Genomic DNA, 13,554 nt, shown 5'->3' with positions numbered 1-13,554 from the left:
GAAAATCTGCTAGCATTGTAACTTGTACTTTGCCTCCCAAGTCATGCTCAAAAAGCATGTCAACGTTACTCATTCCGATGTTATTAACCGAATGGCTATTACTATTTAGCAAGTAAGGCCTGTTCGCATTGCCGCCAAGCACAAAAGATAGTTAATGACCGTAATTGCTGTAGAAAAGAATGCGGCCTTTGCTGAATGGCTCAATGAGGACAAAATCAAATGGAGGGCCTTCATATTCCGAATTATTCAACTATTTCAGACGAACTGGACTGCTCTATTCCAATTGTATCAATTAACGATCACTTAAAAAAAAATTCTTGGATAGATGATGATTGGGGCAAGTTCCCATGATACACTTTGATTAAATTTAATATGTAGGATAAGACTAAAGTAATATTAAATAATTTTTTTTTTCAGAAAGGCAAAAGAACAAAAACATACGTGGAAATACCTAATCAGATTTTGAATGATATTTATAGGAGGGGAGAGGGAGCTGACTTTTATGACGTCTTTTTTAATGGAAGTGGGTCTAGGAAAAAAGGACAATCGGTGACAAAGGGGGGAGGGGGTCAAAAATGCTTAATAGATGATAACGTTGTTTATAGACGGCCCCTTTATACTTTTTAATACTATATATTCTTTATTCACTATATGTATTTTTAAATATCATATCTTCTTTTTTGACTAATTGAAGGTGTTTGTACTTTTAATTTATACATCTTTTTTTTTTTATCTATTTTTATTTTTAAATATTATATCTTCTTTTTTACTATTTCTTTTTTTTTCCCTAAATTTTCCACTTGATTTATTAACCATATTTTACTATAATTGTTATGATCTGTAGGGGCTCTGTGAGGAGATTAGGTTGGTGTTTTGCCATCCATATCTTCTTTGAGCCCCTGTCTGTTTATTATTTAAACATTTGTAATTTATTTTTTGTGAAATGAAATTGTAATTTATATAAACAGCAAATTAATATTAAATTAACAAATAAAAAAAAAAGTGTTTAGAAATTATTATTTAGAGTGCAATTTTTTTGCATGACATTTGTTGTTTCAATGCCTCGAAAAATTGAGACTGTTTTAGAAGTTTAAAGAGCACAAAGTACAAAAACACGTTTTATACTACAAAGCAATAAAAAATGTTTTATTCTCATATACGTTATTTTTTGAATTTTCTTTTTGCGTTTTTGCGTTTTCTAGTACGTACACCATACAGTACAAAAACGCTTTTTTGCTATAAATATTAGATAATCGGTTCTTGTTGATTATAAGTATTGGATGGCCAGATCTTTTTGGCCTTAACTGTTGTATCAACGACTATTTATTATATAAATCAACTCAATTTTTAAAAAAAGATGCTTTCAGTTTATATTTTAAATTATAAAGCTATTTTTGTCAAATCGATCTTATTTTTTTTCACATACAAGTCTACTACATCACACTTCTTTCAGAAATATGGTTGAAACACACATTTCCGTGAGAAAAATACTAAAGTTTAAACTTGAAATATATTTTTACATCTATTCCCTTTTAAAGAATTAAAATAAAAAATTATATAGAAAAAAGCAGTTCTAAATAAAAAACAATTTGTTAAAAGATTTATGTTAGCTAAAAATATTATTTTAATTTTATGCATCTTATTATAGTTATTTAAGTCTTATGCAATCTAATTATAATTATATACTATTATATTATACATAAATTGATATATACTAAGCAACAGTTGGCTCGTATAAGGTAGAACTTTTCGAATGATAAAAAATAGGTTCATCTGTTTTGCATCCATGCTCACAGTAACCGCAATCGATTTGTTCTAGTTGTTTGTTTAGGCAAACGTAACCAGCAGAGAGAACCTGTTTGGAGTGCTGGAAAAGAAAATGGATTAATTTAAGCGCTGGTGATTTTTCCATTGAACTTCAGAAAGTTTTATCTCTATTAGCATCATATTTGGATCAAACTTGAAACTTAATTTAAAAATCCTTTTTTTAAATAGCTACCTATACATAATTAATATATATATATATATATATATATATATATATATATATATATATATATATATATATATATATATATATATATATATATATATATATATATATATATATATATATATATATATATATATATGTGTGTGTGTGTGTATATATATGTGTGTGTGTGTATATATATATATATATATATATATATATATATATATATATATATATATATATATATATATATATATGTGTGTGTATATATATACACACACATATATATATATGTATATATATATATATATATATATGTATATATATATATGTGTGTGTGTATATATATATATGTATATATATATATATATATGTGTGTGTGTGTGTGTATATATATATATGGACCATTATTCGCAGCCGCTATAAATGGAAAGCCAATAATTTTACGACCTTTTAATAGTGGTTAATTATCGGCAAGCCAATTTTGGCGGCTGTCACTAATGGTCCACTAAGTATCCGATGACCAAATCTACAACGGTCCGCTCAAAATGCGTATGTAGGTCCACGGAAATTCTGCTATAGCATGTTTGCTGGGTGTATATATATATATATATATATATATATATATATATATATATATATATATATATATATATATATATATATATATATGTATATATACATATATATATATATATATATATATATATATATATATATATATATATATATATATATATATATATATATATATATATATATATATATATATATATATATATATATATATATATATATATATATATATATAATGAATCTAGTTAAATTTCTTACCTTTATACCAGAGCATTCAAAACACACCTTTGCAGAATATCCACTTTTTAATGCCTCCTCAATATCAGAAAACTATAAAAAAAAAAAAAGTTAAATAAATAGAGCCTTGTTAAACAATCCGTTTATAAGTTGAGTTAAAAAACATATTCTCTCAATACCAAAATAACAAAATTTGTTTTGCAATATAAACCTGGTAGCTTGAATCAGTTGACGGAACAATTTTGCTTTCGCTTAAAACTCTAAATACAAAATTTCAGCATTTGCAAACGTTACCAAAACATGTAAATAAAACGTATCAATTAACTGAGATGCCATTAAATTAACTAATCAATTAGCAATCTTATTTAATGGCATTCATTGAGGCGTACAAGTAGACGTTTATACTCAAATAATAAATAACATCATACCTCATTATATCAAACTTTTCCCTCAATTCTAAAGCTTTTTGGAAGTAATCGTGCTCTGTCTCAAAACCTTTAACACTTGAAGCACATGTTCCATGCTTCTCGTATTCGTGTTTCCTTAGAGTAAAGAAATGCAAGATTAACTATTTTTATTTTAAGTAAAAGAAGTTTACGTCAAAAGGCAAAATCATACCAAAAACTTTGTGGGGTAGTTTCAACAAAAATATTTGGCCAATACAACTCCAGGTTACCTTCTAAATCCTAATAAGAGTTATTAAGGTTATTAAACTATCTTCTAAAATCTTTATAATAAAATTTTTATTAAAACAAAATAAAGTTTTTAAAAAAAGTTGTTAACAATGCACTTAGATGATAAGATAAGGTAACACAAAATTTACGCTAACCATGTAAGAGTTTTTAAATATACTCTGTGGCAACAAAGTTTAAAAACTTATAATATTTGAAACACTTATAATTTATAACCATTAATAAAAACTTAAATTATTCAAGTAACTTATAAAAACTACATATTACTTTCACTTTGTCTTCATCAAACTTCCACGGTTCACAAAAAAACGGTTGCTCACCCTTTTCAACAGAGGGCCATAATCCATGAATTGTCCACCCGTTAACAGCATCAGGTATAATACAAGTATGGTGCTGATGAGTAGCCTAAAAGTAGATAAAAAGTAAAAAAGTTTAGATATGGAAATAAATTCGTTTTTCAAATTAAAAAGTGTATTCAATTGCTCACATTCACATATTCGCATGAAGATTGCGGCCATTCTGTAACAAGCATAAAATAATCCCATTCAATTGCATTCACTTTGTCCGGATTGGATGACTCTTGATGAATTCTATAAATAATTTTATGTTTTATGTATTATTTCTTAAAAAATTTGTATGAAAAAATTAACTCATCAACAGCCATATTTGCATTTCTTTAGCTTAACTGGTTGTTATCAAGGATTTAGCTTTAAAGTATTTTCATTAGGATCATAAAAATTACCGGCCGGCTTGTGGCAGACCTTCAAACATCCTCATAAGCATTGCAATTACAAATATTGTCAATTGTTGGAATGCAAACATTTTACTATTTTATCTAAACATAAAATCAAAAAATAAAATGATGTAGTTTATAATAAAGTAATTGGCTATTATAAAGTATATTGTTGATGTGCGTTATAGTCCTATAACTCTGCGGAAAAATAAAAAAATCAACTCATAACTAAACCATTAATAAAACGATAACTTAATATTAAAATATATAACTTATAATAAAATAGTATAATAGTATAATGATAAAAATAATACAATAATATAATAATAAAAGGCAACTGATAATATAATATATAACAATAAATAAATATTACGTCAATTAAATATAATTAAATATAACAATGAAACAGTTATAAATAATAAAGCAATTATAAATACGATTTTATAAATACTGAGAAAATGTAGAACCAAAATTTAGTATATATATTTTTTGTGAGCATACTATTCAATTAATATGCATACGTTTTAGTCTTATCTTCTTTGATTTATATTTTATCCTCTGTAATTTGGTTATACTTTTATTTTTAATCTTTTTAATTACCATTTAACAATAATTATAATATAAGAAAATTCTTTCTAAAAAAACATTTCTTTATAATATAAAAAACTGATATGATTTTATGAAGTTTTAAATCGGTGGCTTCTTAACAAATGTTTAAAAAATTGTGGTGTGATATGAAGTTTTAAATCAGCAAGTGATGTATGAAATACTTGTAAAAAAAACTGTCTTTTGACATAGTTTCAAAATTTGGAGTAAAATGAAGTCATTTGCAAAGCCACTCAAGTCATGAAAAGTTTTTACAGCCATTATTATATATAAACCATTTAATATTTTCGTTTTTTATGTTTTTTAACGGCTCTGCTCTAAATCAATGTAATGTGATATTATGTTATATGAAAGTAAAAAAACAAATGTATTAGCAACTTTTTTACAACATAAAGATATATCAACATCAAAACTTTTAAAATATCTAAACGTTCCCGATTTTTTCTTGTCATAACATATGAACTATACCAATAAAAACTCAAAGGAAATAAAAAATAAACACACAGTTATTACCCAGTCAAAGTTGCACAGCGGTAAAAGTTATTGTTGTAAGCAAATATGGAACATAAGTTTATATCCTTTACGTGCCAAAGTCAATTTGTTAAAATATTTTTTAATTTCTATGGAGATAAGGTTTTTGGAGATAATCTCTAAAAACGCAGTGACACTTTCATTTTTGTTTCACATAAGAAAATAAAAAAACAGATAAAAAACAAAACAAAAAAACAACAAAGTACTACATCGTAATGGTCTAGCAACACTAACCTTGACACGAACTCGATCTCTAATCTGCTTTACTTTTTAAATAAAGTTATAATGGATATAAAATTAAACTAGCATAATAAATATAATATGGTAGAATGAAATCAAGAATGTAAGGAAATAGTTATAATAATGTTTGTTCTTTGAAGCCTTTATTATAATTCCATCTTATTATATCTTTAAATACTTGAATCTTTAAAAAGCTCTCGAAAGTGATGCTAGTGATCAGTGAACTTAAAAGGTATACTTTTATAACTTACTACGTCGTCAAAAAAAATTTTTCAACTAAAATTGCTATTTCTGTTAAAATGTTATGAGTTGATAACGGAAATGGAAACTAAGGAGTTAAGTATGCTAATGCGCTAATTATTAACTTGTTGAACGGGGTTTTTATTTATTAATTATGTCTGAACTAGTTTGTTAACCGGAAAAGTTTAAACAATTAAATCTTCAATATTGCAACATAAACTTAAACATTTAACTTTTGAAATAAAAGTGAAAAAAATTATTTTGAAACAGTAAATTGCCGAATAGTCACTTTCGGAAGAAAATTAATAGAACACCTCATAATAATTGAATTGGTGAAAAGAAGAACAGTACTAGTCCAATATTTTCATTTCGAGATAACCAATGTTTAAGTTTTAAACAGTTATAGTTTATAAACTATTTATCAATCTGCTTTATGGCAATAAATAATGAAAGAAAGATGGACTAGTATTATTTTTATAGTACATAGAGAGATCGACATAAGTTAAATGAAATTTTTTTAAAAAGTGCAAATAACAAAAAATGGGCTATTACTGTTCTTTTTCTCACCAATTTAATTATATTTAAATAAACTTTGTAAGTTAAAAATGGCGGAAGAGTTTATTTAACGGTGAAAAGGAAAAGAAAAGAAAAGGAAAGGCGAGGGAAATTTTTTGAAGAATAAAAAAGATTAGTTAGAAATAAAGTAAAATGAGCAAATTATTGAAAGGTATAAACAAATTGGAGGATTGAAGAATAATAAAACACGAAAGTGAATAAAAGAATTAAAGAATAAACGGATTTAATAAAATAAAAACAAAACAGAGAAATCGGAAGCAAAGTACCAATTTACAAGAAAAAGGTTCGAAAAAAGTTCGAAATAATATTAGAAAGAACTAATTGGAACGTAAAGATAAATCGCTACCAGTTTTTCTACACTTTTTTTTTCCGGCAAAAGTGGCAAAAGTTTGTTTTTTTTTATTTTATTTTGTAAGGGTTTTTGTGTTTGCATTTTCGTTTTGTGGTTTTTGCTTTCATTTTGTGGTTTTTGTGTTTTGCCTTTTTATTTGTGTGGGGTCTGTTTTTGTTTGTGTTGATTTGCTAATTATTTTTGTTTTTGTTTGCTGTTGTTATTGAGTGTTTTTTTATTTGCTGTTGTTATTGAGTGTTTTTTTGTTTGCTGTTGTTATTGAGTGTTTTTTGTTTGCTGTTGTTATTGAGTGTTTTTTGTTTGCTGTTGTTATTGAGTGTTTTTTTGTTTGCTGTTGTTATTGAGTGTTTTTTTGTTTGCTGTTGTTATTGAGTGTTTTTTTGTTTGCTGTTGTTATTGAGTGTTTTTTTGTTTGCTGTTGTTATTGAGTGTTTTTTTATTTGCTGTTGTTATTGAGTATTTTTTTGTTTGCTGTTGTTATTGAGTGTTTTTTTATTTGCTGTTGTTATTGAGTGTTTTTTTATTTGCTGTTGTTATTGAGTGTTTTTTTGTTTGCTGTTGTTATTGAGTGTTTTCATATTTTTTGTCTTATTATTTAACTTATTATAGCTTTGTTGTTCTTATTTTTTTTTTTTAAATTAATTTAGTTTGCGCGTGCTTTTATTTATTATTATTGCTGTTAATTTTTTTTTTGTTTGTTTGTTTATTTTATTTAGGTGTCACTCCAATGACTAGTTTTTAACTATATGAGTGACACCTAACCTAACTTTGTTAAATTATAAAAAACTTGTAATTTTTCAATTTTTGGTTGAATAAATGGATAAATGGATAAAAAAAAAAAAAAAATACTCTTAAATAATAACTTAATGTAACCTATTTATTAATATATGAATGGTGTGCAAGCCAATTAGACTAACCAATTTAGACTAAAAATTATTGAGAAGACAGTTTTTTATGACTAACTTTATTATTTATTTTTTTTTTGTCATTTACTCTTCACACTTTTCAAATTTCATTGCTATTTTTAGACTGATATGATTAAATCTTGGTACCGCCTTTCAACATTTAGGGCGTGAAAATAAACACTGACCAAGATTCAATCATAAAAAAACTATTCAAATTTTGTGTATTAGTACTCTTGACTTGCACATCATCCATAAAATTCCGTATACTTTTACTTCAAATCTGAAGTCCTGATGACTTTTTTTTCCCAAAAATGGAGACGTTAGTGTTATTTATGTTATTTTCATTATTTAATACTTGCTGATAAAATGATTGAATTTTAGTAGTAAATTATATTTCTTAATAAAAATGTATACAAAATACTTTTCTTTTTTTTGTTGCACTGTATACATTTTTTATGAAGAAATGTAATATACTTCTAAAATGTCATTCAATCAACAATAATCAAATAATGAAAAAACATAAATAGCACTAACGTTTCCAGTTTTGGAAAAAAAAATCATCAAGATATAATTATGAAAAAAATGTAATATACTTCTAAAATGTCATTCAATCAACAAGAATTAAATAATGAAAATAATATAAATAACACTAACTTTTCCATTTTTGGGGTAAAAAGGTCATCAAGACCTTAGATGTGAAGTAAAACTTGAATTTTCAAGTTTGTTTCTCGCATTCGGAATTAATTTTTGCTTTTTTAAGTCTGAATCAAAAACCGCCAGTTTTTAAGTATAACTTGAGTTTAAAATTGCTCTTTATTAAATTAGCTTAAGTCAAATTTAAAATATGACTTCAAATTTCAAGTTCGCTTCTTTCATGTAAAACTGCAAACCATTATTTATTTCCTCATTATATCGACCACCTTGCGGCAAAGATTAATGTCTTTATCTTGAAAAACATTTCATAACAAATGAGTAGACATAATAAATGTATACTTTTTGCAGGTGATATAAACATGGATGCTTTAAGTTACAAAAAGTTTTCCAACATTAAATGTTTTTTTAATTCATTAATTTAATATAACTCCTACTACTTTTAAACAAACAAGAACCGCAAAAAAATTTTTGTGGCATTCAATCTCATAGTGATAATAAAAAATGCCTTGTTACTAAAAGAAACCTTACTAAAGTAATTTAGACAATTTAAAAAAAAAACTGTTTGGGGAGTCCTAATGTAATACTCAGCTAAGAATGCAAATCAGGCATTTAATTATTTTACAGTTACTTTTTAATGTATTTTTGATACTATTTGTACAATAATAACATCTGAAGTAAAAAATTAAGTCCATGGACGACAAGTAACATTATAAATTCATCTATAAGAAAACAAAAACTTTATATAAAAAATAATACTTTGATATAAAATTTTTGAAATCAAAAGATGAATGTTATGAAAAAACACACAAAGCTTTTAAACAGTTTTTTCAAAAAAATGTCAGACAGCTAAAATAATGTATTATTGTATTCTGCCATTTAAAAATAAATTGGACATAAAGAAACATGGTCAATTATAAGCGAAGTAACTGCTAAAGAAAAAAAAGAAATCATTTAGAATACTGCAAAAAATACTTTGTATGTTCTCTAAAGGTTATGAAAAAGTAATCTACAATCGAATTATTAATCGAAAATTAGTTTGTTTACAGATTTCGTTTTAGTTGCCAACTGATGAAATATGTTTTGAATTTAGTAAACTTTCATGATTTGAACTTTACTTTATTGATCATTTAGAGGAGAGTTTAGGATGTTGAATACAATCAAGGTAAGAATAAATTTTTTTATTTGAAATGCTAAACAACTTTATTACTTAAATACCTTAATTGTATTCATAACAATTTGTTTTATTTGCTTGAAAAGCTAAACAACTTTTATCAAGCGTTTTAGTGATTGCAATGATTATTAAAATCATTGTTTACCATTTATTTTTAATTAAGTAGCCATTTTGTTAAGTAGCCATTATGCGTGCCGCTCCAAAAAATAAAGGAGCGGCATATAAAATGTCAACAAAATTCGTATATTCGGACATCTTTAAAAATATTCGTACATCTATAAAGCATACCAAAGAACATGTTACCAACCAAGCAGATGCTTTTAAACTTATAAATATAAAGTTAGATTACACTGCAAGTACTGTTGATAGTTAGTCTTCCCAGAATCATTCCAGTTCGCATTCACAGATCATTAATCAAATTAGAATATCAATTATAATAAAAAAGGGTATTTTTTTATTTACAAATATTTTCTTTTCTTCATCATATTAACTTTAAATTTTAAACAATTTCTTTCTCTTTAATCATGGTAGATTATTAACAGTTGTATAGTTTTTACATTTCATGCATGTAAGTGTAAAACACAGTTTAAGGTTTTATGAATCTATAATTTACTTGAAACTATATGTTTATAAGGTATTTATAAAAAAGATCTCGCTTGGATAAGTGTTTTACATAATCAGATAATTTTTACATAATCTCAAGGAGCATATTAATAAGCATTATCAATAAGCCCCACTTGGAGTTACATCACACCAAATATCATAACAAAGCAGTGAATAAAAGCTTAATAGGATTGTAAAAATATTTTCACGAGTACTTTTACATTAAAGGAATGCAATATCTGCTTTTATAACGTATTTATGATTTAAAATGCTATTTGTGACATTTAATTTGCCTGAGTTTCTACTTAGAGATATGTTTTAAGCAGAGGCTGCCTTTGAACTTTGGAGGCCCTGGGCAAGATCAAAATGTGCGGCCCCACTGAAATGAAAATTTTTTTTTTTTCATTATTTTTATTAAATTATTATTATAGTCATGGCTTCATTTAAAATTGAATTTACGAGCTTTAATATTAGCAAATGTTTCAACTAATGCACTAATATCTATGTTCTTTAGCTCGTCAATTTCAATTGATATCTCAGGTAAGCCTGTAAGTCTGCACTGTGACATATTTGACCTTAAGTAGGTTTAATTAATTAAAGTTTTTAGAAACTTCTTTCTGCGGAAGCAACAGTGAGTGACAATGTCAATAAAATTCGTAATGCTATAACTAAGTTTGGAAAAGATTGTTCGTAGTGATTTTCTAAAATAAACTTGATCAGTGCCTTAGGGAGCAATTTTCCTGTAACCATACTGGATATTGCTTTAATTTCATCAAATAATTGATTTGAAATCACATCTGAATGTCCATCTTTAGTTAAGGCAACCTCTAAATCATTGCTATGTTTCTTAAGTGCTTCAGTATTTTGGGTGACTTCTGGAATTTTATATAAGAATCCAAAAAGCTCAGAAAGTTCTTTCAGTTGATTAAATCGACTTGTTAAAGATGATAGCACTTGATCTACCAGTACATTGAAAACTTCCACCACATACTGTATTTCTGGATTCAAGTTGGTTTATCTGCAGATTCACAGGAAAAAACAGTTGTTTTTTTTCGGGGACGAACTGTGTTTTCAGCTTCAAACTGAGGACTTACTTCTAATTATTCTGCAATTTCCATAGCAAAAAGTTTGGCATCCTTAATTCCATTATCACGAAAGTCATTAAAATACTTAATTAATTGGTCAATTTCGGTTTGTGCTGTTGATAGATCATAGTCTGGAGACTGCATTTTTTTGCTGACCAAATTTACTTGAAATAATATGAGGCGTTGCGAACGAAAGGGGCACACCAACCAAAACCAAGTTTTGAGTAAGCGCGTGAAATTACATTTTTTCCTACCACGAGGTAGAAGAGTTTACACTCCCTCCCCCTTTGTGGTAGTTGGTGGTTTTTTTCAGACCCCTTCTCCCCCTCCCCCCCCCTAAGCTACCACATGGTTTTGAACGCTCCCTAAATCGCGTTTGAAGTTTCTAGACTGAAATTTGATTGATTTTCAGTCAGAAAGAGGCCCAATGACACGTTGATCTTGTATTACATTGTAGATGACAGACTAAAGTAAAAAATGGTTAAAGAAAACGGATTTTCGAAAATTGGTTGGTGTGCCCCTACGTTCGCAACGCCTCATATGTCATATCATACACTCAAGCTTACCATGAATGTAAATTTGCACATTTGCTTGGAAAGATTATTTGCCTTAAATTTGGTAGATGTATCATACTCTGAACTGTTAGCAATTTCAATTAGAGCATCATAAACTTTGGAATATTCATATTTTAATGTCTTTAAGCTTTCCACTCGAGACTCCCATCGAGTATCAGAAAGTGGCTTCAAAGTCAAAGTTTGCACTGATTTCATTTAAATGGCCCATCTGATATTAAAACCTGAGAAAAAGTTATAAACTTCTTGTACCAAACCAAAAAATGACACTGCTTTTGAAGAAGATTTTGCAGCATCACATACCATCAAATTCAAACTGTGGACACTACATGGTACAAAAAACGCTCTAGGGTTAATGTCTTTTATTCTTTTTTGCACTCCAGAATGAATCCCTTTCATGTTTGCTTCATTATCATATGATTGACCTCGACAATTTAATATATCTAGGCCTGCTTCTGTCAAATGTTTCACGAAAGTTTCTGTTAAAACTTCACCGGTTGTCCTATTTACATCAACAAATCCAATAAAATGCTCTTCAACTGCAAATAACTTGCAGTTGTAAAATCTAAGAACTAGGGTTCTTAGACTTGTAAAATCTAAGAACTAGGGTTCTTAGATTTTATTGTTCTTGGTGAGTTACGTCTGTAGTGCAATCCATAATCATTGAATAATATTTTGCATTCTGACAATTTAAAATTATAGATTTCTTTCTCTCTGAACCCAAAAGTTGAATAATTTGGTTTTGAATGTTTTTGCCAAGATAGTGATCACTTACTTCGTGTGATTTAATTTTTCTTAGATGCTCTTGAAGTATTGGATCAAATTCTAAAATCATTTCAATCAAGCCCAAAAAATTTCCATTGCCTTTAAAAAATGATTTATCAGTGTGTCCTTGGAATGCTAAATTGTGAGAGGCAAGAAATTTTATAACTGAAATTATTCTCTTCAAAATGTTTTGCCAATACTCCACTTCTAATTTGATTTTTTTTAAGTTTCATTCATTGACAGTCTCATTTTCCTTCATTCTTGCAGCCAAATTCATCCACTTTATAAAGCATTCCTTGTGGTTTACGGACTTCCCATGGTCCTTGAGATCTAATGTTATATATTTCCAATCAGAATATCCATTTTCAGTTAATTTTGTACTCTTTTTTCCAATAGAAAATATTTTGGAAGGAAAAAAAATGCTGTTTGAATGCTTGGAATAAACTAACCATATTCTTTCATAGGTTTCCCTATTTGGAAAATGCCCTTTATAATACATCACAGAGAATTTTCGTCCATGGTCATCTTCTGGAAAATCTTCCTCTTTCAGTTTTAAAGGACTTTGTTGAACCAGAATTTCTCTATATGAATTCATTAAGATTTTGGACCAAAGAACAGGGTCCTCAATTCTGAAATCTTCTCTTATGAAAGATAAGAAAGATTTATACAGTAGTGTCTCGATTATCCGAATAATACGGGACCAAGAGGTGTCGGATAAGAAAAAAAATTTGTCAGATAACAAGGATATGGAGAATGAAAAAAAAAAAAATGTATACACATTAGTAGGTTACAGTTCTTAATGTGATTGTGCGTATTTATATTATTTAAATAACGCAAAACAAGGCAAAAATATGCAAAATATCAATAGAAACTATGAAAAGGAAAGGTAAATTAACAAATAAAAAAACAAAAAATTGGAAAAAAAAATTCTTTTCGGATAACCGAGTGACGGATAACAGGGACTGTACTATTTTCATACAAAAATAATTTCCTACTTATTGTGATGTTGATGGAAACGTAATATTTTCTTCAACAAGATTA

General features: G+C 27.1%; 2 protein-coding genes across 2 annotated transcripts; both read right to left on the bottom strand.

Moving 5' to 3' along the window:
- Positions 1–1,391: 1,391 nt before the first annotated feature.
- LOC100196986 (ribonuclease Oy) lies at positions 1,392–4,364 on the bottom strand. The gene is made up of 8 exons (XM_065805707.1): positions 4,223–4,364; positions 3,968–4,070; positions 3,748–3,885; positions 3,407–3,474; positions 3,217–3,330; positions 3,000–3,048; positions 2,810–2,881; positions 1,392–1,867 (listed from the first exon to the last, which is right to left on the bottom strand). The coding sequence occupies exons 1-8, from the start codon at positions 4,300–4,302 to the stop codon at positions 1,715–1,717; spliced, it is 777 nt and encodes a 258-aa protein (XP_065661779.1). The 5' UTR covers positions 4,303–4,364; the 3' UTR covers positions 1,392–1,714.
- An 8,378-nt stretch (positions 4,365–12,742) lies between these two features.
- Positions 12,743–13,108, bottom strand: LOC136085476 (zinc finger MYM-type protein 5-like). Its single transcript, XM_065806787.1, has one exon. It carries the CDS (start codon positions 13,106–13,108, stop codon positions 12,743–12,745), a length of 366 nt encoding a protein of 121 aa, XP_065662859.1.
- Positions 13,109–13,554: the final 446 nt, after the last annotated feature.

The sequence above is a fragment of the Hydra vulgaris genome, chromosome 09 (assembly GCF_038396675.1).
Source record: "Hydra vulgaris chromosome 09, alternate assembly HydraT2T_AEP".
NCBI lineage: Eukaryota > Metazoa > Cnidaria > Hydrozoa > Anthoathecata > Hydridae > Hydra > Hydra vulgaris.
This window is presented reverse-complemented; position numbering and strand designations above follow the sequence as displayed.

Bases quoted from the DNA above. Each gene is read 5' to 3' on its own strand.
- LOC136085476 (XM_065806787.1), bottom strand. From the start codon at position 13,108: ATGAATTCATATAGAGAAATTCTGGTTCAACAAAGTCCTTTAAAACTG.
- LOC100196986 (XM_065805707.1), bottom strand. From the start codon at position 4,302: ATGTTTGCATTCCAACAATTGACAATATTTGTAATTGCAATGCTTATG. The intron at 3,049-3,216 runs GTATGATGTTAT...TTTTGTATTTAG, and splicing joins GAAAAGTTTGATATAATGAG to AGTTTTAAGCGAAAGCAAAA. The intron at 1,868-2,809 runs GTAAGAAATTTA...TTTCTTTTCCAG, and splicing joins TTGAATGCTCTGGTATAAAG to CACTCCAAACAGGTTCTCTC.